This window comes from Catharus ustulatus, chromosome 1 (genome assembly GCF_009819885.2).
Source record: "Catharus ustulatus isolate bCatUst1 chromosome 1, bCatUst1.pri.v2, whole genome shotgun sequence".
Classification (NCBI taxonomy): Eukaryota; Metazoa; Chordata; class Aves; order Passeriformes; family Turdidae; genus Catharus; species Catharus ustulatus.
Window position 1 is genome coordinate 132,968,751 of NC_046221.1, and position 26,112 is coordinate 132,994,862.

The following is a 26,112-nucleotide window of genomic DNA, read 5'->3' on the forward strand; positions in this document are numbered from 1 at the left end:
AGAAAACCTTTGAAACAGCATGTAAAGTACATTTGTATGCAAACCCAAATGTAGAAATATGAAAGTAAACATCAGAAGTCCAGTAAATTGCACGGAGAAGGATGACGTTTTGTTTGAGAAAGGGTTTCTGACATGACTTTCATGATTTTTGTTATTACTGATGAGCAAAACAAATAGTGTTTGAAAAAGGGTTTGAGGCAGTGAAGAGTAGGGGGGACTATAAGGCCAAAACAAAGCTCACTTTTTGCTGAGAAACATTTTTTCATTTAAAAATGCACTATTATGATATATCAGCAAGAACACAGGAATAGGACATCTATGTAGTCAGCAAGGCTATTTGAAATAGTAGTGGTTTCTGGTTCCAGCTCCTAACATACTGACAAAATCAGTGTGGAAGAAAGATAAAACATCATGCTTTAGGACTTAAAGTAATCCTAAACTGCTAAGCATTTTAGCAGGAGAATCATGCTTAGATGATAAGAGAATGGAAGGAAAATAATCTTATTTCTACCTAATTCATGGTTCTTGTGTCTCCTTCCAAAGCAACTGGAGCTGCTGAAGGCAGAAAATTACAGTATATCAACTATCAGTCTGACAAGATATAGCGTTTTCTCTTTTCCTATCAACTCTTCTATTTTCCTTGCAGGAATGCCACAAAGATACAAATAAAACAACAGTGCATATCATTAATTTTGAGGATCTTTGGTGTTTGCAACTTTTAAATGCCTTGCTTTTGAAATAGATTTCTATATTTTTGCAGTTTGGTTGCCAAATGGAATCCACTGGGAAACTTCAAAAGCTACCAATGAAAGAGAGTTAGAGCATGGTTAGAAGCTAAACATTGCTGTTAAGGAAATATTGGATTTGGCATAGCGTTTTTGCATATCACCTCCACAATAAAATTTCATTCCATGTGCTAAATTTCAAAGGAATGATGTCCGCTTTATCTTCTTGATGTCACTGCTATATTATTTTATAATACTAAATCTATAATAGCATTAACGTAATATTTATAGTTTATTCCCATTATAAGGTATGAGCTAATTCTGTAGCTGTCCATCTTATGGTTTACAGTGTTTGTGTTACAAAGACAAAATTTTTCAGGACTGTATTATGTTATGTACTGGACATAAGGAAATTTTTTTCCTCAGAGATGGTGGTGAAGCACTGCACAGGTTGACAATCAATTCTGTGGATGTCCCACTACTGTAAGTGTTCAAGGCTAGCATGGACAAGATTTTGAGCAACCCAATCTAGTGAAAGATATCCTTTCCCATAGCAGGAGAGTTGGACTATTTGATATTTAAAGTTCCCTTCCAACACACATTATTCTATAATTCTATGAGTCTATAATATGGGACACAAGTTTTCATAAAGCTGACACTGAAAAAACTACTGTATCTCAAAGAAAATTCTAGAAGACAAGTTAGGCAATTCCAAAGTAAACTTGGATCTTGAAAAGATCCTCCTCTGTAGATCTCTAAATCCACAAAACCTGGAGAATCATGAGAAACATGAGCAGAAAGAAAGTATATGGAAAGGAGAATTGAACAGCTGAAATTAGTTGAGAGTAATTGTTTTGGGGCAAAGGGTTTTTTCAAGTGATGTGGGACCAACAGGAAAGCCTGCATCTTAGATCACCTGAGAAGCCAAGAACAGTGAAGATTAGAGAAAAGATTTCAGATCAGAGAATGAGGGTAAAACCAGATATGTGTTGGAGAGGATTATTGGGAAGTGGTAGAAGTGCATTTGAGGCTGCAGAGGTCCATTTCTGTCTCCGCCACCAGCTTTCCTGATCAGTGAACACCATTGTTCAAGACTCAGTGAAATCCACAGCATGATTCCTCTCTATTCTGTTGGATGAAAGCCTCCAGCCTGTGGGAATACCCTCAAGGTCAGACCTCAGTTTGAAGGTTTTGACAGCAAAGTTCAGGGTGTCAAACATATTGACCCCTTAGTGATGACTGTAATGCCAACCCCAGCCAGTCTTTCAGAGAGACACACTGCCCTCATACCTAACAGCACTCTGAAGGTGTCCATCAATGTTTTCTGCCCCAAACCATCACCTCTGCTCCCTGGCCCTGGGGCCAGAGAACCTTGACTATATTCACTTTGCAAGATTATGAGAAAATGCACTTCACATGTGAGCAAATTTTGTTTTAATGTTCAAGTGCAGATAATGTTGGTAACTTTTTGTAAAACGTTGTTGTGACGGTTGTTTTAGAAAAAAAAATTCTTCATGTTTGAGTTAATAAAATTGACCATCTGCAGGAGAAATAGTGAGTAAGACAAAAGGATTGGGGCAATGGGGATTTTGAACTCGCTTGTACACTACAGATTTCAATTGTCATGAAAAACTATTGCTAGGAGCATGAAGTTAACATCAGTAAGAGAGTCAGATGAAGGGCCATGGGGCAGAGAAAGTAGCCAAGTATTAGAAGAGAGAGAGAGAAAAAATGTAGTCTGAGGATAAGTTGAAAATTACCAAGGTTCAGGGCATATTCCCTAGAATAAATCATACTGAAATCTGAAAGAAGTAGATGAGAGACTTCCATACTCTATCCCCACTACACTGTTTAATGTTTCTGCTTGGGGCTAATTGCAGTGCTGAGAAACTCAGACATCTAGTCAACAAGAAGCTTTGTCTGAGTCTCATGGTAATAACTATCTTTTGTTATCAGAGTAAAGCAGCAGAGTTTGTTGGTTGCTGCCCTGCAATGATTGTGCTTGATCTGAAGGAAGACAGATGTTCTATTTTTTATTTGTAAACAGCATCTTTACCGTGATCAAGAGAAAGCAAAGGTAATCCTTGCACTCCTCACTGTCTGGAAAAAAAAAAAGCTGTAAATCAAGGACCAGTTCTGTTTCCCATTAACAACATCAGTGAGAAGGTAGAAGGGCAAGCAGGGATTGCAATCATATCTGAGTCCCTGTTTGAACTCTTTGTTGGTTCGTTTTCTTGCTGGCTAAGCTTACATTAAAACTTTCTTTTTTCCTGAACATAGCAGAAAGTTCCTGATGTACTTTTCCATGGCTTTCTTTTACCCTCATGGCAACATTAATCTTCTGCGTAATTTGTGTAATTTACTAGCCCATGTGTTGAACAAGTACCTGGTAGTAGAAATCTTGTTCTCTGGGTGAGAAACAGAAGATGCAAGCCTGATTAAATAAAAAGGATCCTCTTAGAGGAAGACTATACTTGCCTGCATTTTTAGTTTGGTGGGGTGAAACACATGCGACAGCTTCACGGCTGCCATGGCACAAACCAGGCTGTGTTTCCACAGCTAGCACCTGGAACCCCCACAGCTCTTGCAGACCTGGTCTGCAAGGAGGAGGAGTGGGCAGGATTGCCAGCAACAGGGCTGCTCCCATCCCATAGGAATCCTTTCACAAGGCATGCCATATTCTCTGTGGTGTTTCTTCCCCTGCAGCCCAGTACCCCAGGGTGACTCCTGCCACATCACAGTGACTCCTCTGCACAGATTCAAGCTCCAGAAGAGAAGCAGTTTGTAGGGTCTGGGCCAGATTCCTCAATAACAGTGGAGTCTATGGACAGTCAGTATGAGGGCACAAATGAGCATTCTCCCCTTCCCCTGGCAGAAGTGATGCCTCTCCCTAGGCATGGACATGGATTACTGCTGGTGGCACAACTAATAGGGACAGGAAGTTTGGCCCAGATTATGGTGTTACTTGGGGTGGGAGATGCAGGGATGGCAGCAAACAGACAAAATCCAAGGCAGACCAATGCTCCACCTCAGCTGTGAAGTACATTGGCATCCATTCTGGAGCTGAGAGACTGCTGTCTCCAGGGCTCTGAAGGAACGATGTGTGATGGGCATACAGACAAGACAGGATTTCCCCTTTTAGCTGCTGCCTGTCCTCACACCAACCCAATTCCCTGGGGAGCAGAAAAAAATTTCCTGCAACTCCTGACACTTTTGCTACTGAATGGTTTTACGAATGATAGCTTATGTAATCCTATAGCCTCATTTCATTTTAGCAGTATTTAATGAAAGAAGAAATGGCTGAACAAAGCAATTTCATATACTATTCAACAAGCAGCTCTTTCTGTATTAAGCATTAACAATAGCTGTCATCTTTGTACCAAAAAAAAGGCTTCCAATTACTTCAATGCTAAGGGAAAAATCCAAAGAATCCCACAAGAATTTTTAATACCATTACGGAAAAGGAAAAGGTGTGACCCAGAACTCCATTTAATATTTTACTAGCCTTGAGAATTAATTTGAGCTTGTGTTCAATTTTCTGGAAAGTTTCGTCTTTACAGCTGTGCAATTTGGGCACATAATGGAAGAGAACAGGAGCTGTCCTTTCCTCTCTGCTTTTTTCACATGCTAGAGATAGGGGAAAGGGAGAAAATGACATGTAATCAGTGGAACACACAAAGGAGAAAGTAAGTTTATGATATTAAAAAATAACATATGACTTCATTAAAATGTCTTTAGCAGGCAGCAGGGAAATTTATAAGACTAGTAGATGGAAGAGTATAAAAGAAAGATAGATTAACCTTAGCTTTGCTTGTGTACAGTTATGCTGTACCATGTGGCTGCAGGCTTTCTCTAAATTGCATCTATGTCTTGGTCTTTCTCTTCTATCCCACATACTTTTTGTCATCTGAAAGAGGAGAAAATGTGTCCTGATCTCTCTCTATCAATACTTCCCTCTGTATATAAATTGCACATTTGCAGTGTGAATTCCTTCCTACATCCTAATTTAAATTAGTATGTCTTCCATTAAGTGTTGGTCCAAAGCCCAACTGGTCTGGAAATACACAATGATACACTTTTTAATCCAAAATTTAAGTCATGTTAGTGCAGAATTCAAGGAACGTCTCAATTTCTGCAACTATTTACAAGAATGTGTGGAAGAACACCTGATGTCTTAGAAAATCAGCTTTTGAACTTTAAAGGTACTTGTAGTTTCATTAGCTCCAGGTTTTGGTTTCCAGTCTTTCTGACATGCAGCCCACAGTCAGAGGTCACATCCTTAATATTAAATTGTAGGTACTAATTATAGGTAGTGGATCTGTTCTCTTTCACTGGGTGAAATGACTGCAGTGGTCTCTAGGTCATGTCCATTCTCTATATCTAGGAATTACATGGAACAGTACTTGTAAACTGTGGCTAAAAGTCATGAAAGAAACAATTTAATGATTTAATACAACAGTGCCTTGAAAGGGCTCCATTCAACTTTATGGGTTAGATGTAGCCCAAGACACTGGCTCTGGAGTGGCAGCAGAAAGCCTCAGAATCCTGGTTTTCATGAATTGAGTTAGTGCCTGTTGAAGCTTCTTATTTATGGTTTTTTTTTTTTTTTTTTTTTGTGAACCAAAACCAAAATTATTTTGATTTTGTTTTTTCTTTTAAGTAACACTTTTTAAAGGATACTAAGAAATACTGAAATATTTCTAGGGCATAAATGCTCTTTAGGTATCATTTCTTGCACTTACAAAGCCTTTTTAAGAGCAACTGCTGTCTTCAGGACCAAATTATCAGATTACTTTGCCAGGGACTCTGCGAGCAAAGCACAAGGACTAGCAGATACTGCCTCTCCAAAAATGGGATGTTCACATCTGGAGGAGGTAGGCAGTCAATGGTAGGAAATGGTGATAGGAGAAATGTAGGTCCTGCTGTGTTGAGTTGCCTTTTCAGACAATTTTGTGTAGCCACTGAATACAGTGCTCTCCTAAAATGGTAATCATTTAAAATTATTTTTCTGCTTTGTCATTAATCACTAGGCATTTTCAGTATAATTACAAATAAAAATACCATGCTCAAAATCAGACATATTCTGCTGATGACACACAACCTTGCATGAAATCTAAATCTCATTCTTTGACTAAGCTCTGCCATGATAACAGGAAAGTATAGAATTAAAAATGGATTTCTTTTGATAACCAAATTTGATTCTGAAAGTAGATAAGATGACCAGGATGCTGCATTACAATGTGTTGTTTTCTGCATATTCACTTTCATATTCATAGTGTTTCCATAGTATTTTGAATTTCAACGATGATATCTAAGTGAACATTTCTGGTATACAAGCAGAGAAAATAATGTGAGTCTCTGGGCTGCTCCATTTCCACATAGAATTATACAATCATAGAATCATAGAATGGTTTGGAATAGACCTTAAAGACCCTCTTGTACAAACTTCCCTGCCATAGGCAAGGACACCTTGCACCAGACCAGGTTACTCAGAGCCCCCTCCTACCTGGCCTTGAACACTTGCAGAGATGAGGCATCAACATATTCCCTTGGCAACCTGTTGCAGTATTTCACCACCCTCACAGCAAAAAATTTATTCCTAATGTCTAAACTAAAACTTCACTCAGTTTGAAGCCTTGATAAAGGTATATCAAAGTCCCACCAATACAGGCCCTCTTAAAAAGTCCCTCTTCAGTTTTCCTGTAGGCTCCCTGCAGGTAATAGAAGTCTTCTAAAAGGTCTCTCTGAAGCCTTTTCTTCTCCAGGATGAGCAACTCCAACTCTCTCATCCTGTCTTCACAGGTAGGCATTCCATCCCTCTGATCATCTTGGTGGCCCTCCCCTAGACTTACTTAAAAAGGTCCAGATCCTTATGCTGGGAACCCCAGAGCTGCATACCATTCTCTGAGGGCAGAGCAGAGAGGCTGAATCCCCTCCCTTGCCCTGCTGGCCACACTGCCTTTGATGCAGCCCAGGTTACAACTGGCTTTCTGGGCTGCAAGCACACATTGCCAGGTCACATCAAGTTTCTCATCTTCCACCCCAAATCCTGTTCTTAATCTATTCTCCACCCAGCCAGTGTTAGTGTTTGGGATTGCCCAGACCCAGATGCTGGACCTTGAACTTGGCCTTGCTGAACTTCATAAGGTTCACACAGGTCCACTTCTCTCTAGATCACATCCCTTGCCTCCAGTGTCGACACAGACTAGTGTCATTGGCCAAGAGAGGTGTTGCCAAGACAGATGTTAAACTGCACCAGTCCCAATACCAGTCCCCAAGGAATGCCACTCACCAGTGGTCTTCACTAGAAAATCTGCCAATTAATACATTTTTGAGCGTGACCATGAGCCATTTCTTTATCTACCAGGTGCCAATTCATCAAATCCACACCTCTCCAGAAGCATGTGAATGTCTGTGTCCCTTGTGAAGTTGTCTGGTACATATTCATGTACAAGTGCAGTAGCTAATTTGACAGCATAAGGAGTGATATGTTTCTGAGTTCCTTGGGGTGGAATCATTAGCACAGGTAAATCTCTGTGCTGCTGACAGCAAATTTATATGACACAGAGTTTATGATCTAGTAGATGTAAATGTCTGCTGTGAAACTATTGATGGATGAAGGAAGAGAACAGCTTATCTCACAAGATTTCCAGTTGGGATAGAAATAATCTATCTTGTGAAATGCTGACAAGTTCGCTTCTAATCTTAGTTAGAAAATTGAGGCTGGAAGAGATAGTGCTGAAAAAATAATGGGGTGAAAATCTGTTCTAACTTTTCAAAGCATTTCCTACATCCATTCCTAACTTGCTACAAAGTGCTTAGGGAGTTGCAGAGCTATTCAATCATTTTCATATTAACAGAAAAGCCCCATGTGCACAGCTTTTCTGTGAACTATTTCCTGTGCTAAAGAGAATTTTTTGGCTATTACTATCTGTATAAAGTAGTTCACTGTTTAGAGATTTATTTAAATGTGAGGGAATCTCAACTGGTTCTGAACAGCTTTGCTACTATGCCTCTTACAGCATCACCTCTCTGACATTTTTGATTGAAATAAAGAGAACACATAACTAGCAGCCTTAGCCTGCCTTCTACACTACTCACCTTCCTTATAAGTGAGTGTTGTGGAGCTGCAAATGTAGGTCTATAAGGTCTAACAGTGATCAGGATAGTATTGATCTGTCCCAGAAGGATATGAAAAAGTTTTCAAAACCTGTAACTAAGGATTTAAGGAGAAGAAGGTCTAAGATGTAGCTCTGAAACAGTACCAGATGAGAGTTGAAAAATATATGAAGATTATGGTATTGTGAACAGAATACCACAGCCTCAGGTATTTCCCAAGAGCAGATTATAATTCTACTTTTTTTCGCATAAAATCTGTCCAGCTTGTAGTAGGAGCTGTTGAAAGCCAGCACAGTCAATGACCTTAAACTGACATATATAAAAATAGTATGAAAAGGTCTAATTATCACAAAGGTCATAGGATAAAAAATTTGTTCCAATTCTGTTGTTTCCAGGAGCCAATGGAAATGCAACAGAGCTATCAAAATTCCTCAGTGGCTTTCAGAAATGCTTGGTGTTTACTTTGTTGATTCAACATTGTGGAATTTATCTATCTTGAAATAAGGGCATCATAGCTGAACTTATAACAAAAATAGAAGATAAAAATAATTTATATTTAATAAAGCCCTTGCTAAAATTAGGGGAAGAAAGGCATTTCAAGGAGGCATGAAAACTGCCTACAAATGTTCCTCCAATTTCAGAGAGTTAAATGAAACAAGAAAATTATTATTTTATGAGAAATTATTATTTAATAATAATACAGCTCCTACAGAAGAAACCCCTGTTAGATTTAATATCAAAATGCTTTATACAAGGAAAATGTTCTTAAGTATTGTATATTATATAGTGCTTCATAAAAGCTTTTTATATCAGGTCCTTGTATCATTTTAAATAAATGTTGACTGAGCTCACAATATCAAAAATAAATGTAAAATTCTTTTAATTTTTTTAAATTCTTTTAAATATTTGAAGTATTACATTTCCATTGGCAAAATATGTTTGTCAAAAAAGAAGTCTGAGAGACATACATTTTCAATAATCCTGATTGTTAAAAACAGTCCGATTAATTTTGTGTGAAATAAAAGTATCCAGTCAGTAAGTCTCAGGCTTCTACTGTATCTTTTAGGATCTAGAATAATAAATAAAAATGTTTGAGCTTTTAGCATCACTGCACTGGACAGTGTTTATTCCTACTCCTACACCTTATCTTTCTAATTCTCCCTCCACTACACTCAATTTCAGGTTAAAATAGACTTTACTGAGAACATGAGTTTTCTTGAAAGTCTTGACCACCATGTGATTCCACATTTGATGGTATATGATGTTCTGTCACAGCAATTTTACACTGAAATAATTCTGATGATTTCGTTGACTGTTATACTTTTTTTATATTATTGAAGCTGAGAAGATATTTAGCGGCAGCATGCATCAATTTTCATTAAATTTGTTTCCTAAACCGAAGTTTTACTTTACATATGATTCGTTGTAATGTCGACTTCGCAACATTCAATCAGAATGGAGGAGCTTTTTAATATATATTTGTTTTTGTACAGACAGCTTCCTAAGCTCCAGAAGTCTGGTCTGTGCTTCTTTCTCCTTGCATAACTGTTCTAGCAGCCACAATGAAAGACATCTATCTTCTGGTATGTCTTTGAGTACAATTCAAATGAAGAGACAAATTTTAGAATAATAATGTCTATAGAAGCCATATATCTATATATCTATATCAAGCTTATAACTATATTAGCTTGACTTTCACATTTCAAGCATAAATTTACAGGTAGAATATAAGTGAACTTTCAGTATTCACAAGAATTCTGATCTTGTTGAGAACAATAAATATCTGCTTAAGAGAAAACATCGTCAAACCCAGATTCTCTCATTCTCCAAGGTGTGATGCATTTGGGTGAGAAATAGATATTCTTATTTTTGAAGAGTTGCTTTCTGAGTGGATAATGAAGTAGCAGGTAAAGATCAGTGTACATTTCTTTAAATCATAAAGGGGAACTCATCAGAAAAATTGCAGTCCTCCTCAACAGAATATAGTTTATTTTACCATCTAAGTTACTATCCAAATCCTCTGCATTAGAAATACATTATTGGCTTCACCAAATAGAAAATTATGTGTTTTAAAAATGCTATTTCTCTTCGTTCACAATAACTGATATTTTACCCAAAATCCCCATGCATTACAGGTAAAAAATTTTCAGAAATTTTTATGGTATCAATTCAGAAGAGGTAAAAATTAGGCAGGTGTTTTAGGTATGTTGTCCATTTTCATTGCTTGTTACTCATTTTCAGAGATTTGAAGGCACCTTTGCAAATTTCCAGATGTTTGACTTACTGATATCAAATGTTTGCTTTCAGATATCAATATGGCAGGAGAACCAAAACCATACAGACCAAAACCAGGCAACAAGCGACCACTTTCAGCACTTTACAGGTAAGTGAGATTTCATTTTAACTTACCCCAACACCAATTTTACCAGAAAAATTATGGTAACCTAAATTTTATCTGCCAATGGCACTGTGTAATGTTTACCAAAATTATAATGAATTTCATGATTATAAGCCACACCTGATTATAAACCACACTTCTGGGTGTCAGCAACTTTTTGTTCTTTGTCCATATATAAGCCACACCTGAGTGTAAGCCGCACTTCCAGGTTCGGACCAAAATTTTAGTCAAATGGTGAAACTTATAATAATGAAATTACTGTACTTATTAATGCTCCCACTCCTAGTACTAATATTAGTAATTTTATATTTCTTAATTGAGTGCTATTTCAACTTTTAGTTCTTATGATTCAGTGCTTGGCTAGGGCCTCATTTTTTGTGACTTTTTTATTTGCAATGATCAGTGGAATAACTAACAATTTCAGAACAACACAATTGGTTTCTCATGGATTTTTCTGTCAGGGATGAGAACCAAATTCTGACAAAACTGTACTCCTTCCTTGGCTATTCAGAAGGGCATTGATAGTGTCTTTCTCCTATTCCCAGGTACCTTTTGTCATAGAACTTTTACAAACTTGAGGAAACATCCACTTTTTTTTTTCAAAATCAATTATGTTTAATGAAGCATTACAGATTGTTAGGATTACCACATGTATTTCTGCTCAATAAACTACACTTCTCATAAAAGTACTACAGAATTTATGCTCCAGATCCATGGAAAAACTTAGGGCTGATTTCTACTGTAGCTGAAATTCAGGTAGACTGGCTCTGAGAGCAATACCTCAGGAGTCAAATCAGACACACTTGAGCAGTACTTTTTCATGCCTTGTCTGGTCTGAAAGTTTCAGAAGGAAGTTCAAGTGGGGAATATCAGAATAAGACAACCAGAAGCACTTTAGGTCTGAACCTCTATGATACATAGAAGAAATCTGACATTTTATCATATAGCTGCTCTTAGCTGAAGTGATAGAAATATTATTTTTGTAGAAGAGAATCACTGTTTCATGATTACTCTCAACTGCAGCCTACCAAACTCTGTAGGTGTTCCTGGTAACCTTGATCTACTCTGTCCCTGCTCCAGTATTTCAAAAGATTTTGAAAGGTGTTCTGTGATTTCTGACATTTATATACATTTCCACCTCTGAGCTTTTGAAGGTTTTCTAATAAATACTTGTTCTACAGAAAAGATAGGGATAAGGGAGACCTGTGGAAAGTTCTAAAGGAATTTTAAAGAGGAAAAATATCTTAGATTATGTCCTTTCATGGATGTAGTGCAAACTATTTCTCTAGAAGATCATGAGGCTTTTATGAGCAGCTAAGAGAATCCTCCCATTTCACCTTCATCTTAATTCTCCCTCTCTGCTTTGACCTTGTAGACCCCACTTGGAGTACTGTGTCTTGCTCTGGAGTACTAAGCATAAGAAACAGGGTCTTATAAAATAGGACATCTTTTTATATGGAAAGATAGTGATAGATAAAGGTGAACAGTCTTCAACTGAAAAAAGAGGGGTTTAGATTAGATGTTATGAAGAAAATCTACACTCAGAGGATAGTGAGGCACTGGAACAAATTGCCCAGGGTAGTTGTGGGTGTTCTATTGTAAATATTCAGGGCCAGGTTGGATGGGGTCCTGAGCAATCTTATCTGGTGGATGGCATCCCTGCCCATGGTGTGGTGGTTGCAACTAGATGACCTTTAAGGCTCCTTCCAACCCAGTCTATCGTTCTATGGTATTGTCCCTTCCAACCCAAACCATTCTATGACTGTATGATAACAAGGAACTTTTATTGTCTCAGTATTGCTTATCCCAACATGTGAGAAGATCAATGGCTTATAAAGTTTTGGCAACACTGAGAACATTTACTTATTTCAGAACACTGTAACTGGGCCTGACTGGGATGGAGTTAATTATCTTCATGAGATCCTATATGTATTTTGGATTTGTTACTAAAACACATATATAAAAATTTAAATGGTTTTTCTTCCAAAGCAGCTGTTGCTTGGAGATTGCCTGGACTGCTTATGGGAGGTGGATAGTAATTGCATTTGCATCACTTGGGTTTTTTTTTCCCTTCTCTCTTCCCCTATTACACTGCAAATATCTCAATCCATGAGGTTTTTTAACTTTTGGCCTCCCCTTCATCTGGATAGGGGACAATGGTAGGGGAGTCAGACAGTGACTATGTGGGTGCTTAGCTGCTGGCCAGAATCCACCTGTAAGACTGAGACAGTCACGAGGGAAGAGGTTGCATTAGATTTGATTTGCACTAAGACAGTCATTGGTTAAAAATAAAGTTGTCACAAAATAGTCACTGTTAAAAGGAAGGACTGTAAGTAGAAAGAGGATAATGGATTTCAAAAAGAACAGAATTAAATTACCTCAGAGATCAGGTAAGTAGAAAGATTCTTGGAAAGAAATTTGAGGGACACAAGAAGGGCAGGAAGTCTTGCACTGACTATGTTAAGGTAGAACAGAAAATTCTCCTGAAGAAGAAAAAATCAAACAAAAGAATAATATGACAGCATCAACTTTCTCTAACATTCTGAAAATTGAAAGGGAATTGTACAAAATGTGGAATCAAAACCCCATGACTGGAAAAGAAGAGCAGAGTCTCATACAGGATGTCAGAAAGGCTAAAACATGTAACGGATATGAGAGACCCCCTATAATAGGTAGTAAAAAGATTTTCATTATAGTAATATCCTCTGATTTTTAATTAGGAGGAAAGGAGAGCAGATAGTAGATAATACAGAAAAGGCTTCTTCATCAAAAGTGGTTAGCTGACCAGCTATTACATTTTTACCAGAGGGTATGCAATAAAAAAATTGGCTAACTAGTGACTAAGTGAATTTGATGGAAATTATCTGATAACATTCACTGTAGTGTGTTCAAAGGACTAGCTGAATCTGTGTGGACTATTAGTATTTCTTTCCAAAAATCTATGGAGGTGTTGTAGGGTAAAGAAACAGTGGGTATGGGAAGGTGTTATACCTACTTTTAAGAAAAAGAGATACATCAAATTATTAGCTGAGATTAGTTTTGATTCTAAGAAATGTGCTAGAGCACATTCTTAGAAATCAATTTATGAAGACTAAGAAGTTAATAAATTGGTTAAAAAATCAGGAAGATATTATGCTGAAGCAATAGAATTTCTTCTTTTACAAGACAGCAAATATAGTGTAGAAAGAGATGTGCTATATGTTCATTGTCTTGGTTTAGCAATGGCACTCCCAATTTAGTGCCCTCTGAGACTCTCCTGAATGAGATTCCACTTGCTCACTCCCACCCCTTTCCTTCCCCCTTCCAGCTCTGGGGATAGAGTGGAGAATTGGAGGCAAAAATGGGTGAAAATTGCAGTTTGATACAAGAACAATTTACTGGAAAAATAAATGAGATTTTTAAAAAAAGGGAACAGTAACAGCAGAAATGTTAATAACAAAAGGTGTAAGACAAAAAAAACTATTTACACAGAAAGTCCATGCCCAATACCAGCCAGCTTTTCCACACTACATCACACCTTCTCCCAAGTGGGAAAGGAATGCCTTTCTTTCCAGAAACCAGAGAAGTCCTTCTCCCCCACCCCTGGCAATGATGTAAAATGGTATTCAACAATATTTGGGTCATGACCAGGCCCACTCAGCAGAGCACACAGCAGTCCACAACTCCTGGGCTCAGTCTCCTGACAGCTGGGACCACAAGCATACACCACCACACCTAGCTACTGTAAAAAAACAAAACCTCTGTCCTGGGAGAAACTAGGACAGTTACTTTAACAAGATTTGACACTTACATTTCAGTTTTCATAAGCATGTTCAGGAAAGTTGTTGAGAAGAAACTGTCTTACGGTAGACATCCAATGGAAAACAGTGACTGTGTACATTACAGTATTAAGGATAACAACTGTTAGTTGTTCAGTTTCCTTCCTTACAGATTTGTAAATGGTATTTTTCATATGTGAGACAGCATAAAGAACAATTTCAAGATTATCAAGCGGAGTGCTGCACCGGCCTGCAGGATTTTATTTACTTTGAAATACTTGAGGCTTCAAAAGTGTTCAAAAAACTTTGCATTTCTGAAGTTTGTATCACATTTACAGGTGGATATACACATAAGTTGTCAAAACAGAGCTACTGATGTCTATGATGTGTTTTATCCTCATAATTTGCTTTTGTGTCCAAGTCAATAGATTCATTTTTTCCTGTAATGATATAATACTCTCCAATATCTCAGTTCAGGACCTACATTCCTTTATTTTAATTTTTCTAGTTTTATGATCTGTGTGAAAATAATCTCATTTAATCTTACCTATATGAAATTTAGCATAAGAATAAATTTGAGACACACAATTTATTTTAGGTGCAAGACAAGCAAGTAAATAATAACAGGACTTCCATGTTTTGTTTAGGCCTTAAAATATTTTGAGAATATTTAGTCTTTGCTTCAGAAAGCTGTTAAACACATTATTAATTTTAAGCGTGCCCATTGAATATCTTAAAATGTACTTAGAATAGTGCTCAGGAATCAGCTAAATTCTAACATAGCCGTAAACTCCATCACCATCCATCCTAATTTGCATTACTGTTCAGTATGTGAGGGGGGACCTAAATCCCAGAAGATTCAAAATTGTTCTGAATTTTCTTTTTAGTACACCGCTTCTGTAGAAAATCATAAGATTAAAAAAACTGCATCTTAAAACTGGTTTTGCATCTTGTATTGGTCTAGCCTCTAGCAAAAATTAATTGCACTGGCACATCTTAGTGTTTTTGAAACACAAGGTGAAGATTAAAGGTGCTGACACAAATGTGCTAAAGAACTCTTTGGGAGCAATGTTTTGGTAAAATAAAGCATCACTCTTTTTCTTTCTAATTCAGGAGTGTTTTGATCAGTGTTTCACTAAAGCAACCTCTGTGTCACCCTATGAAAGCCCATTTAGTGCTTTTTTCCTGTGTTTATTCTCCATCAGACCAAAGTGGAATCATCCATAAAATACTCTGATGTGCTGTTATTCTGCTTCTCTACACCATAAAATGTTTTAATTATTTGTTGTTCCTTTCAGTCCACTACCATGTTATATGGCATATTAAACATGTGCCTGAAAGGTTTTTCTTCACTTCAAGAAGCCTTTGTTTCTGTTATAAAAACTGCATGAGGTTCTCAGATTGCTGGCTCTGGAGTTTGTTGATGGCGTGCAACCATTCCCAGCTGCTCAAGGAGTGGACCCAAGCCCCAGGACAGGTGGAGCAGAACCACCATGCACATGCTGCCTGTGGCTGGCCTTCCCTCAGGACATGCAGCATGTCCTTTCCCTATGGCTGTCAGCTTGGGAGCTGGCTAAAAGTCTTATCTAGCACGCCTCTGGTAGTAAAAATGTTGAGAGGGTTTGAGAAGGATGACAAGGCCACCTACTTTTGAGTCTTTTGAAAAAAACAAAACCAGTGTGCTACAGGCTGGTGTAATGGTGCCATTTTTATTGCCATGAAAATGAGCACAATTACTACTGCAGGCTCTGCTGGAGACCACATGGGGCATGGGGAGTCAAAACCAGAGTGGTGGTACTGAGAGCACAATGTCCCAGATCACATCCAAGTCTGCTTTCTGAGAAAACTGGTTACTTGACCAAAGACTTTACCCAGGGGTAAAGTGATATTTGTACAGAGGAGGAAAGCAGGGGGTGAGGATTTGGAAGAAAAATGGAAAGGCAAGTTACTGAGTGCTGCCAAGGTATCTAGTAAATCTCTTTCCTCTACAGTTTAATGTTGTAATTGACCTATAAACTTTTTCAAGACTGTTTTATCTAAGAATAAGCCTCCCCACATGGATTATTTTCACCCTTGCCAAACTCCAAGCTACTTTGGAGGGCCAAAAGCAAAACTAGCTGGCCCCAGTGTCACATCTTAAAGACTCTGTGAGGAGTTATTCATTCCCCAGCCCCCCAGTATTCCTAGTGCTGTCTGGGCATGAAGCTGCCTAGCCTAAGATCCATCCTGCTGAGGTACCTTCTGTGGAGTGAGACAATTAACAGAATGCATTTAGTGAACAGATTAAGAAAGCCAGGAAAAACTGAGTGAAATAGCCCCTCTCTGTGTTGGCTTGGCTGTAACCAGAACCACCCACTGGTGCTGAGCTCCTGCAGTGCTGCCCAGATGTAGCATAAGGTGACCCTGCAAAGGCTTCCCTCCAGGACACGTTTTTTCCCAGCTGTTCTCTGAATTTCATGTGTACAGTTCAGCACTCTCTGAGTAGTATTAGGTAGCACTGTGATTTCACAGTGATTTCCCATTACCAATCACTTCTCCATATAATGCAATTGAAATGTATATTCAACACGCTTGATTTAATATGCTACTAATTACTTACATTAAACAGCCTTTACTTTACCATTTCATAATTCCCCTGCCCTCTGGAACAGATTATTTTATTTAGATGTCTAATATTGGTATAAGGGAAAGGGATGTTCCTTTATTTACATGGTATGATTATTTTTATGTCAATATTTTACTCTTTTTGACACACATATTTTCTCAATTTCCTCAGTATATTTTACTTTTATAATATGTCACAAAACTGATTGAATTATGTTGCACAACTTGGATTTCCTTTGGTATTTCAGCCTTATAGCAGAAGCTGAAAGAATTGCTTGCAGTCGTTCTCTATTTGCTCTCTGCTTCTTACATTTATTGTAAATATCATTTATAGAATTTGGTGTGGTTTGGTTTACCTCAGAGCCATCCATTATTTTGAGTTACTTTTCTGAGCACTCCTGAGCACCCTTCATTTCAGGAAAAAGTGTGAAAAGGACACTGATGGGCAACTTGATTGTGTCTTCTAGCATAGGAATCTTCTTCAGATCATTCCTCCCACTTGAAAGCATTAACATAAACCACAAGCTCTGTGCCAAACAAGCATTACTATTCCATTAGAATACTGCAGTATTTTGCATAATTGCTGTAATACTGTGCCACTATTAGTGTATTATCAATCTTTAAACCTGGCATATAATAAAAATAACTGCAGGTATAAGTATCTTTCTTAATTGAATACTGTCCTAGATTTCCAACGACTTTTTTCTTTATACATTCTTTTTCTTAATGAACTTTTGTGTCCATCATTACTGCAGACCTACAAGAGACTAAAGACACAGTCCAGAAAACAGAAAACAAACCTGATAAATATTTTCTGAAATTTACTTTTGCATTAAATTGTGGGTACAAATCCTACTTTATTCAATAGACTGAATGAAAAAATATGTTTATGAAACATAATTTTTCTATGACTATGCAATATTAAGATTATATAGTAATACATTTCTTTTGAATCAAAGTGATTCTTTTTCCACAGAAATGTATCCTCCTGATGCTTTTGATTACCTTCTTCATGAAAAAAGCTATTTTATTTCAGTGCAGTGGAAAGGATCTAAGATAAATGTTGCTCTGCAGCTCTTCTGAAAAAAGATTTAGCTTTCATAAAATAATCCCTACATTTATAGAACAAGTTTAAATAGAAAGAATTTTAAGTCCAGTAGGATACTATTTACATTCATTTCATTTAAAAAAAATATGTCAGTGGTCACATTTTAAGCTGTCATTACTGCACAGAAAAAATATAATTTTGTTTCAAATTCCTACTTGAACAGTATAAATTTTTATTGTGTTGAGAATTTCAATAGTATTCTCAATTACATTAAAAATCTTTAAAAGTACAAATAAAAAGCTACAGCAGATCCAGTGATTCAATGTGATTTGAATCACCTTTTGTTTGTTTGTTTACTTATTTTCTTTCAAGAAAAGACCCCCGTGTCAAATAAATAATATCATAGGAATAATAAAAAAGTCTGCTGAGGGAAGGCAGTACATGCAGGTCTTCATTTCTGAATTATGGTGGTGAAATTGCGATCAGTTTAGTCCCATAGGTGTTTAAAACATCACAGGTGCTCAGAGGGGTTGGGAGAGGCAGATAAAGAATTAAGTTTACCCTTTCACATGATCAAGAGTATGAACGTGCAGCACTTCATAGCTTTAGGGAGGGGGGAGATGGGGGAGAGATCCCAGGTCCTCAGCAATATCCAGGACAATCTTTTGCTCCTCTTCATTTTGAAATAAATCACAGATAAAGAAATGGACCAAAAGACATAAAACGCAACTGGTATCTTGATTTCTTCATTCAATAATATCATTCCTATTCTGTGTGGTAACTCCAACAACTAGGACAACAAAACTCTTTTTTTTTATTCCTAAATCCTCCTATTCACTATTTTAAAAATACTACTAACTGCCCCTAAGAAGGGGACAAGGACAGGTTTTGCCTCTCAGATCATCACTATATGATAAATCTTACATTTTTCTCATTTCTGTTTGCTTTTATTCACCATCAGATTTTAAACAATGGCCTTGGCATGGATCTGTTTAGAAGTAGGTTCTATGGAAAGACTAGCACTTGTCTTTGTAACAATTTCCCCTCAAGTTATTCCTTAGATTTATACAGTATTTCCTCAGGGTTTTTTTTCTTTTGTCAAGAGGAAGTGACTCCAGCTTATACACATCTGCACAGGAGTTGCATCCCTCTTGCTATCTCAGTACTCTTCCTCTTGCATAAGGTGATAAATGTGAATAATGTTGTCTTCTTCCACAGCAGCTCAGACACCACAACCACACCCATGCTCAGAGATTAGCAAATTTGGAGAACAGTCCATTCACTTAATATTGTTGGGCTTTTTTTCTTGATGTTTAATTTTCTTTCTTACCTTTTCCTTCTGCTATGAAACCTTAAGCAATATACTAAAGTATCTAATTGTAAACCTCTTTTCTTCTTGGTTTTTAATTACTGTCTATACCACAGTAGAACAGAAAACATATCCACAATTTCTGATTGCATTGAAATGACTGACTCCTTTCTTGTCCAAGCGAAATTATTATGACTTCTTTCTTATCCAAGAATTTTGGCTGCTAATACAAATAAAAAAATTTTGGCTTATAAATCAAAAAGTAAATTCCTTAAAGACCCAGAGTATTGATGGGTTTGCCTGCAGGCAAACAGACATAGTAGTTTTAGTCATGCATTTGCTTTAAATCTTGACAGCCTGAGCCCTATTCCTACCCCTTATTACATGTAAGATTTCTACCCTTTATTACTCCATGGATTTTTAAATTTAATTTAAGAAATAAACAATTTGGACTCGACATGTTTTCTTCCATATGAGGATGATGCCTTCTGTAGGTATTCTGCTATGTTTCAGTTAGGCTAAAAAGACCAGAACATTCAACATATTTGAAAAAATCAGAAACTGCCAACATGGTATTTTTTCTACATTTGAGTTTTAGTGAAGACAGCATGATAGAACAGTATCAAGAGTTGCAGACACTGCTGTTTAGGAACTGCCTTATTAAGTCTTAAAAATAAGGATATAGGGTTCATGACAGACAATAGAGAAGGCTTTGCAAATGAACAAAGGAATTCTTCATTTTCAGGCATTTAGTAAACCCTTAATTTCTGCAGTAATCAGAGATGCATAACGCTGTGCTTCAGAGAACCACTTAGTGGACTTGCAATTAGGCTTGGTTCTCACATAATGTAACACCTCTAACTATCAGAAGGCTGTAATTTGGTCTGGGAGCTGCTGCTGTACTGCAAGGGCACCATTTAAGTGGCTTACAGACAGCAACAGAAATATGATGCTGGGTTATAAATTTAGTACTCTGTGAATAAATAAGGAAGGTTGGATAAATGAGAGACTAACACATTTTAAAGTCTTATGAATGATATTAGAAGAAGAAATTTAAAGTACTCTTAATTTGAAAGAAAATGGATTATTAAGTAAGATTACAAATAGCATGGAAGACTGTGTGCCACACAGAGGGACAATAACAACATATTATTGTGCAGTGAACTATAAAAATAAAATTACCAGGCAGCTTTATTTCTTGATAAATTCTGTTAGTCTTGGAGCATACTGTCTGAAAATGTGTTAATCACCCTGCCAGAACAGATACTTAGTGCTGTTGATGCATAATGTCAAATGTAATTTAATTTTTTTAAGAATAGGTTACAAATTGCATGCCTTTTTGGTATTGCATGCCAGTATTCCCAAGGCTTCTGGCAAAAGCATTGGCTATTTTATTGAAAAGTAAAAAATGTACTCATAATCATATGTGATTTGAGTCCTAAGAAATGGGCATTTTCTAATACCTATTGGCATAAAAATGAATGTTGCATTTTTCAGTTTTGCATGAGTGAGATTATTCTGGGAAACAACATGACAAACATGAATCTTACACTGTTAGAGAAGTGACCCTGCTGTAACTGCTTTAAAGTGTGAGTAGTGTCATTGAGGGAAAAAGGATATTAAGCCTCTACCCTTGGGATGCTCAAAGGTAATGCCTGCATTAACCTTCATCTATTTGTGACTGCAAATAGCCACACAGCAAAGTAGTATTGATTGTGTGCATTAGATCAGTCAACACTGTTTTGTTCAACCCACCCTGAAGAACCCATTCTAGATGTTTTTAGATCAGTACATATTGACCTGAGTGTTCTTGCTCTGCTTTACAGCAGAAAAGGGCCAGGTGAAAATAGCTTCATGCAAAGAATGATTAAACCTGTGAGGAAGAGAACTCTAAGACACACTACTTAGATCACTGTATTTTTCTTAAAAATTCCATCTTTTGTCTGGAGCATAGTTTTTTGGAAAATTCAGCAACTAGTAAAAATCACAGGAAAAACCAAATGAAAATAGACAGTAGCATGGAGTTATTTTCATTCTTCAGGTCTTCTTTTCTTTGCTTTCTTGAACAAAGGTATGAAACTGAGCATGTTTTCAGTTTGGAAGAATCTCACTATGAATCTGAATGTGAATTGCTTCATGACTGGAAACGTTATATAGATGTTATGTATGGGTTAAACACAGTTTAGCTTATCACTGTTTGGCAACAGAAGACTTCTCTTGGGTGACATGGGGAGAAACTGGAATCCACTGTTATCTAAGAAGGTTTCCAAATGTAGAGTCTGATCCATTTCACTCCAAGTCACCATTTAGTTTTGTCTCAGACATACTACCAGAATTTAGTCAACTCCATGCCACTCTTTATGTTATCTTTGCAAGTTCTGGATCCATAAAGGAAGATTCAGCCAAATCTAAACTGTAAAGTCTGATAGGATAAAAACTTTTAAATGACTTGGAGCTTTTAGGTTTCTCTCTCTGCTGCCTAAAATTAAGGCTAGCCATTTATGAGTATTGCTGGAAACGATTTCCTTTTCTCCTTTAGTGCTCCTGAGTTCTCCATGCCACCCTTTCCTACAACATTCCCAAAACCCTTCCAGCCCATGCTATAACAGTAATGCATTCAGTATCCAATATGACAGTGTACATTTGTATTGGTATATCAAAAACAACTTTTGCATATGCTGTTTTAAATCTCATACTAGACTCTTGCTGCTGTCAAAGTTAGTACAGGGAAGAGGCAGTCTCTTTAAAGAACTTCCTCCCTGCAGGTAAAGATACTTTTTATTCAGTTTTTCTCAAATGTCAAACTTCAAAGATAACTTCAAACAGATTATTAATTACATTCTACTAACTAATGGAGAAAAGATTATCTATCCTAACTACCCATGGGTTAAAAATCTTAGAGCTCCTGAAACCTGTACTTATGAAAAGAATTTCATGTTTATAAATAATACAGATAAGGACATAAGTAAGATACAGATTTTGATAGGAAACTAGCTAAATTTAACTATGTGTTATGTACATCTGATACATTTGGTACATATGCTACATTCAGTGCAGGCTTACATCAGATATTGTCAACAGCATCCTGTGCTAAGTGTTCACTCAAAATCTTTTCCTGCAGATAGTGCTATGGCACTACCCTGTCCTGGGGTTAGGGGCTAAGTAGAACTGGATACATAAAATGCACTGTGTCAATAATAAGGTTTTTTTGCGGGTTTTCTTTTAAAAATGGAATAAAATTTAATGTAATTTAGTTAATTAATTTAATTTAATTTAATTAATTTAAAAAACACTTGCACATATTTTCTTTTGTCCAGACATGTAAAATGCCTAAAAATCATGTTATATATATATATATATATAGATATAGATATATATATAGATATATAGATATATAGATATATAGATGATATATAGATATATAGATATATAGATATATAGATATATAGATATATAGATATATAGATATATAGATATATAGATATATAGATATATAGATATATAATCTGCTGGGCCAAAATTCCATTTCTTTCACTTCAAAACACTGAAGAGACTAAGAGACTAAAGGCATTTCCATCTTGCAGCACGTTAATTGCAGAGTAAGTGCATGAATTCTGCTCTTCCAAAGGTAAGCAGAAGCATTCCTAGACAGAAAATCATGTCTCATGGGGACCAACTATAATTTCAGTTTTCTCTAGCACAAGAAATTAAGATGTGTAAGATCGAATATCACCTACAGATGTCTTGGTAAGTTTTCTTCTTCTGGTGCAACTTTTTCCTCATGAACTTGGAGAAAATCTGATGCTTTAAGAAGTGATCTAAGTTATTCTCAATCTTAAATAATTAACCTAGTCAAAAAAGTCACAAAGTATTAGAAAAAAATGTGTCTTAGTCAGAATGTGTAATGTGTTGTGATACTTTCATAAGGAACTAAATATGTATTATACATCTATTAAAGATTATGTATAGATCAGCATAGACAGAGTCTGGTAGCCAAAGGGATAATCTTGTTTGATAATCTGTTTGTCCCTGGAGTGCTTACTGGTGTAGTAGCTTTCTTACTGAATAAATTCTTCAGTAATTAGTCAAATTTAGTTTTAGTACACTTGAATATTTCAGTCATGAGCTTTGATTAACTATGATCTGAGACTAAAAGAGAGGAAACATGTGCTGATTAAAGGACACTTCTCAATCAGCTCTGAGCAAAGATGTTTTAATATGTCCCCATAACGAGCAGTCCCCTCTTACTCAGTTCTTCCTTTCTTGAAAAGTTTTTTGCAATACTCAGCCAGTTTTCCTGTATTTCATATATGTATAAAATAGTTCTTGTTCTCAAATTCTCCCTCTGCTTTTCTTTTTCAAATTTCATTACATTGAATTGAATTCTTCAATTTATTAAAAAAAATAAAAAATTAAAATATCAGATTTTAACACAGTTCACTGGATGATTAAGAAACTTCTTTTTGGTACCCATCTTACATGCAGTAACATTTTTGTTAAAATATTTTACTTAAGTTAAATAAAGCATGACACTGAGTATTCCTATTATTTAATGTGGCTCTCTTTCCCATTGGTATAATTCTTTGTTCATGGTCATGCTGGGTTTAAATTTTATTTTATCAGCTTGATTTTGAGACTCTCATATCAGGCAATATCAAGAACTTTAAAAATGAGACTAAGTCTTACCTATCATCTGTTTTGTCATTTATCCACCAAGTCAGTAATGGCATCAAAGGACTAAGTGAGAAACGACACTGAGCTAGAAGTATGTTAGTTTCCACCCTGGTTTCAGTGATGTATTTTATTTTGTGCTAGAATCTTTATGTTTCAATAAATAACGGAAGCACTTAAGTCCATGGAACACAACTTCTCGAGGCACTGTGAAAACTAATACATGGTATTTTACATTATTGTGACAATATTCATGAAAACAACAGTTGGTTTTTGTTGCTTTTTTAATCAGAGTTATCAATTACAATGTCAAACACCAGATGGGGAGCGGAAGTTATTAAATCTTTTAGGGACAATGGTAAAATTTGACATAAACTTGTAAATTATTCATCCATTCCCTCTGCTTCTGAAACACTTCTGATAGATTGGATCTTCTATACAGTCATTCTACCATTTATTTTTTTTCCAGAATATGACAGAGCTTCTTGATAAAACTTGTCAACATTTATAAAGATGTTTATGGAAGCTTCAGAAGACAAAATGAGCTTCTCAACCTATTCTATTTGACAGTGATTACTGATAATGTCCAGGAAAATGATCTTGGATTGAAATTAGATCATAGAAACCAGAAAGAAAGGATTACCTAGTGTACACCAGCAATTTCTCTTTCAGACTCAATAGATAGTGGAAATTATATGAAATTACATTTCTTCTGTAAATTAAGACATGCTTGTATTAAGTTTGCTTGTTTTGAATAGAAATATTGGGAGGTAGCAAAAATTATAATGCACATGCTTTAAAAAGAAATTAGATGACAATACATAACACTGCTTAAAAGTTCTGAAGAAAGATGAGTTTTGATCACTTCAAACCACAAACTCAGAATCCAGAGAAAAATGAATCCATACTTGATTACTGTGAATGGAAACATAAGTTTCCTTTGTAAGTTTCCTTGAGTTGTTTTTGTCATTTTAAAATTTAATGTATTGATAAACAGGTTGGCCATAAATCTGAATATTCTTTCACTACTAATATTTCTGCTAAGTCTTTGATTCCGCTAATTCTTTGATTCCTAAAGCTGCACAGTGCAAAAAAAGACATACATGTCAGGTAAATAAGTCAGCCACACCAGTCAGTCTACATATACATTAGCACTATACTGAATTCCAAAATGCATTTCATTTGTCATCACTTTCCTATCTGGCTTGAATAAAAATGTTTCCAATCTCCTTGAAAACTGCAGTCACTATTCATGAATTTTATAGTCAAACAGAAATTGTGTGATGTCAGCAATACAGTCAGCTAACCTCCTCAGGAATTCTGAAATGAAGGTTATAACCTAAAATGATGACTCATCTGAAAAAAATGCTTGTTCCTGACCCCTTTCAGGGCAGATAGTTTTGTTTTTTCAACAAGCCCGAATATGAATCCTAGCTAATTCATTAAATTCCACATGCTATTCCTACTAAGTGCCTAAAGATGAAATTATGTGACCACCACGAGGAAGAATATATTGATTCATAATTAATCACCTTGGAGAATCCTTGGCTCAAATCTATTTGCTTGTGTACTGCATTGATACTGTTAGAAATGTTATTCACTTTGTCCTGCATACCATTTTGGGAAGGAGAGGACAGGATTCTGTAAAAATTCATTACATAGATTTATGTATCTTGGGTCAAGCCTCAAATGCAAAAAAAGTCTTGCCTGTAATCTCAATAGGACAATTATGCAGGAAAAGTAGAATTTACTATGGGGTCTTTCTGTCATTCCATGATTATTTACAAGTCAAAGAGGAATACACATACCCTTAGTCTAGTCACATTTCCCTCTATATTTGTCTGCAAACCTTGAAAATTTGTCTATCTGGATGTTCAGTCCATGTCAAAGATGGAATTGCCATTTACATAAGAAAACTTAGCAGCAAAAAAAAAAAAAAAAAATTAAATGCACAATTGGGTTATTCAGACCTTTTAAAATATCTCTCCAAGACAGGTCGAAAGGGGAATAACACTTAATGGGAAATTTGTAGAGTCCTTATTTTAAACACAGTGTGACAGTACAGCGTATCAATGGGTAGTAATCAATTACCTATGCCTGTTCAGTTTACAGGGACTGGTTTTAAATGAGCAACTTACATAGTGTAAAAATTCTTTTTTTTCACCTGCAAAACTTATCTATTATATGTAGATAAAGAAAATCTTAGCTCAGAAAATTTTAGCTGAGAATCAAAGCTAAACATCACCTCAGTCTGCCATGTACTAGTCATGCTACTGATTAGCCTCCCTCCCTCCTATTCAAACTGATATATTCTTGGATATGGAAATATATTTATGCAAAGAAGAGAGTTTCTGATTTAATTTTCCTGGAGGTATATGACAGTCCTTCTCTAAACTTACCAGAATTAGTATTTTTACAATATCATGTTTAATTTTTCAAGATTTCCTCAAATCTCTGGCAAATTCAGTGTACATTAAGTT

At 36.2% G+C, this 26,112-nt stretch overlaps 1 protein-coding gene across 5 annotated transcripts in view; it reads left to right on the forward strand.

Moving 5' to 3' along the window:
- The window catches only part of RALYL (RALY RNA binding protein like), a 381,123-nt gene that overhangs the window by 295,077 nt on the left and 59,934 nt on the right, over positions 1–26,112 (forward strand). For all 5 annotated transcript variants that reach the window (XM_033058427.1, XM_033058421.1, XM_033058443.1 and 2 more), the window contains one exon: positions 10,152–10,227. In XM_033058427.1, the coding sequence (XP_032914318.1) occupies positions 10,152–10,227 (76 nt within the window). The remainder of the gene's footprint in view (positions 1–10,151; positions 10,228–26,112) is intronic.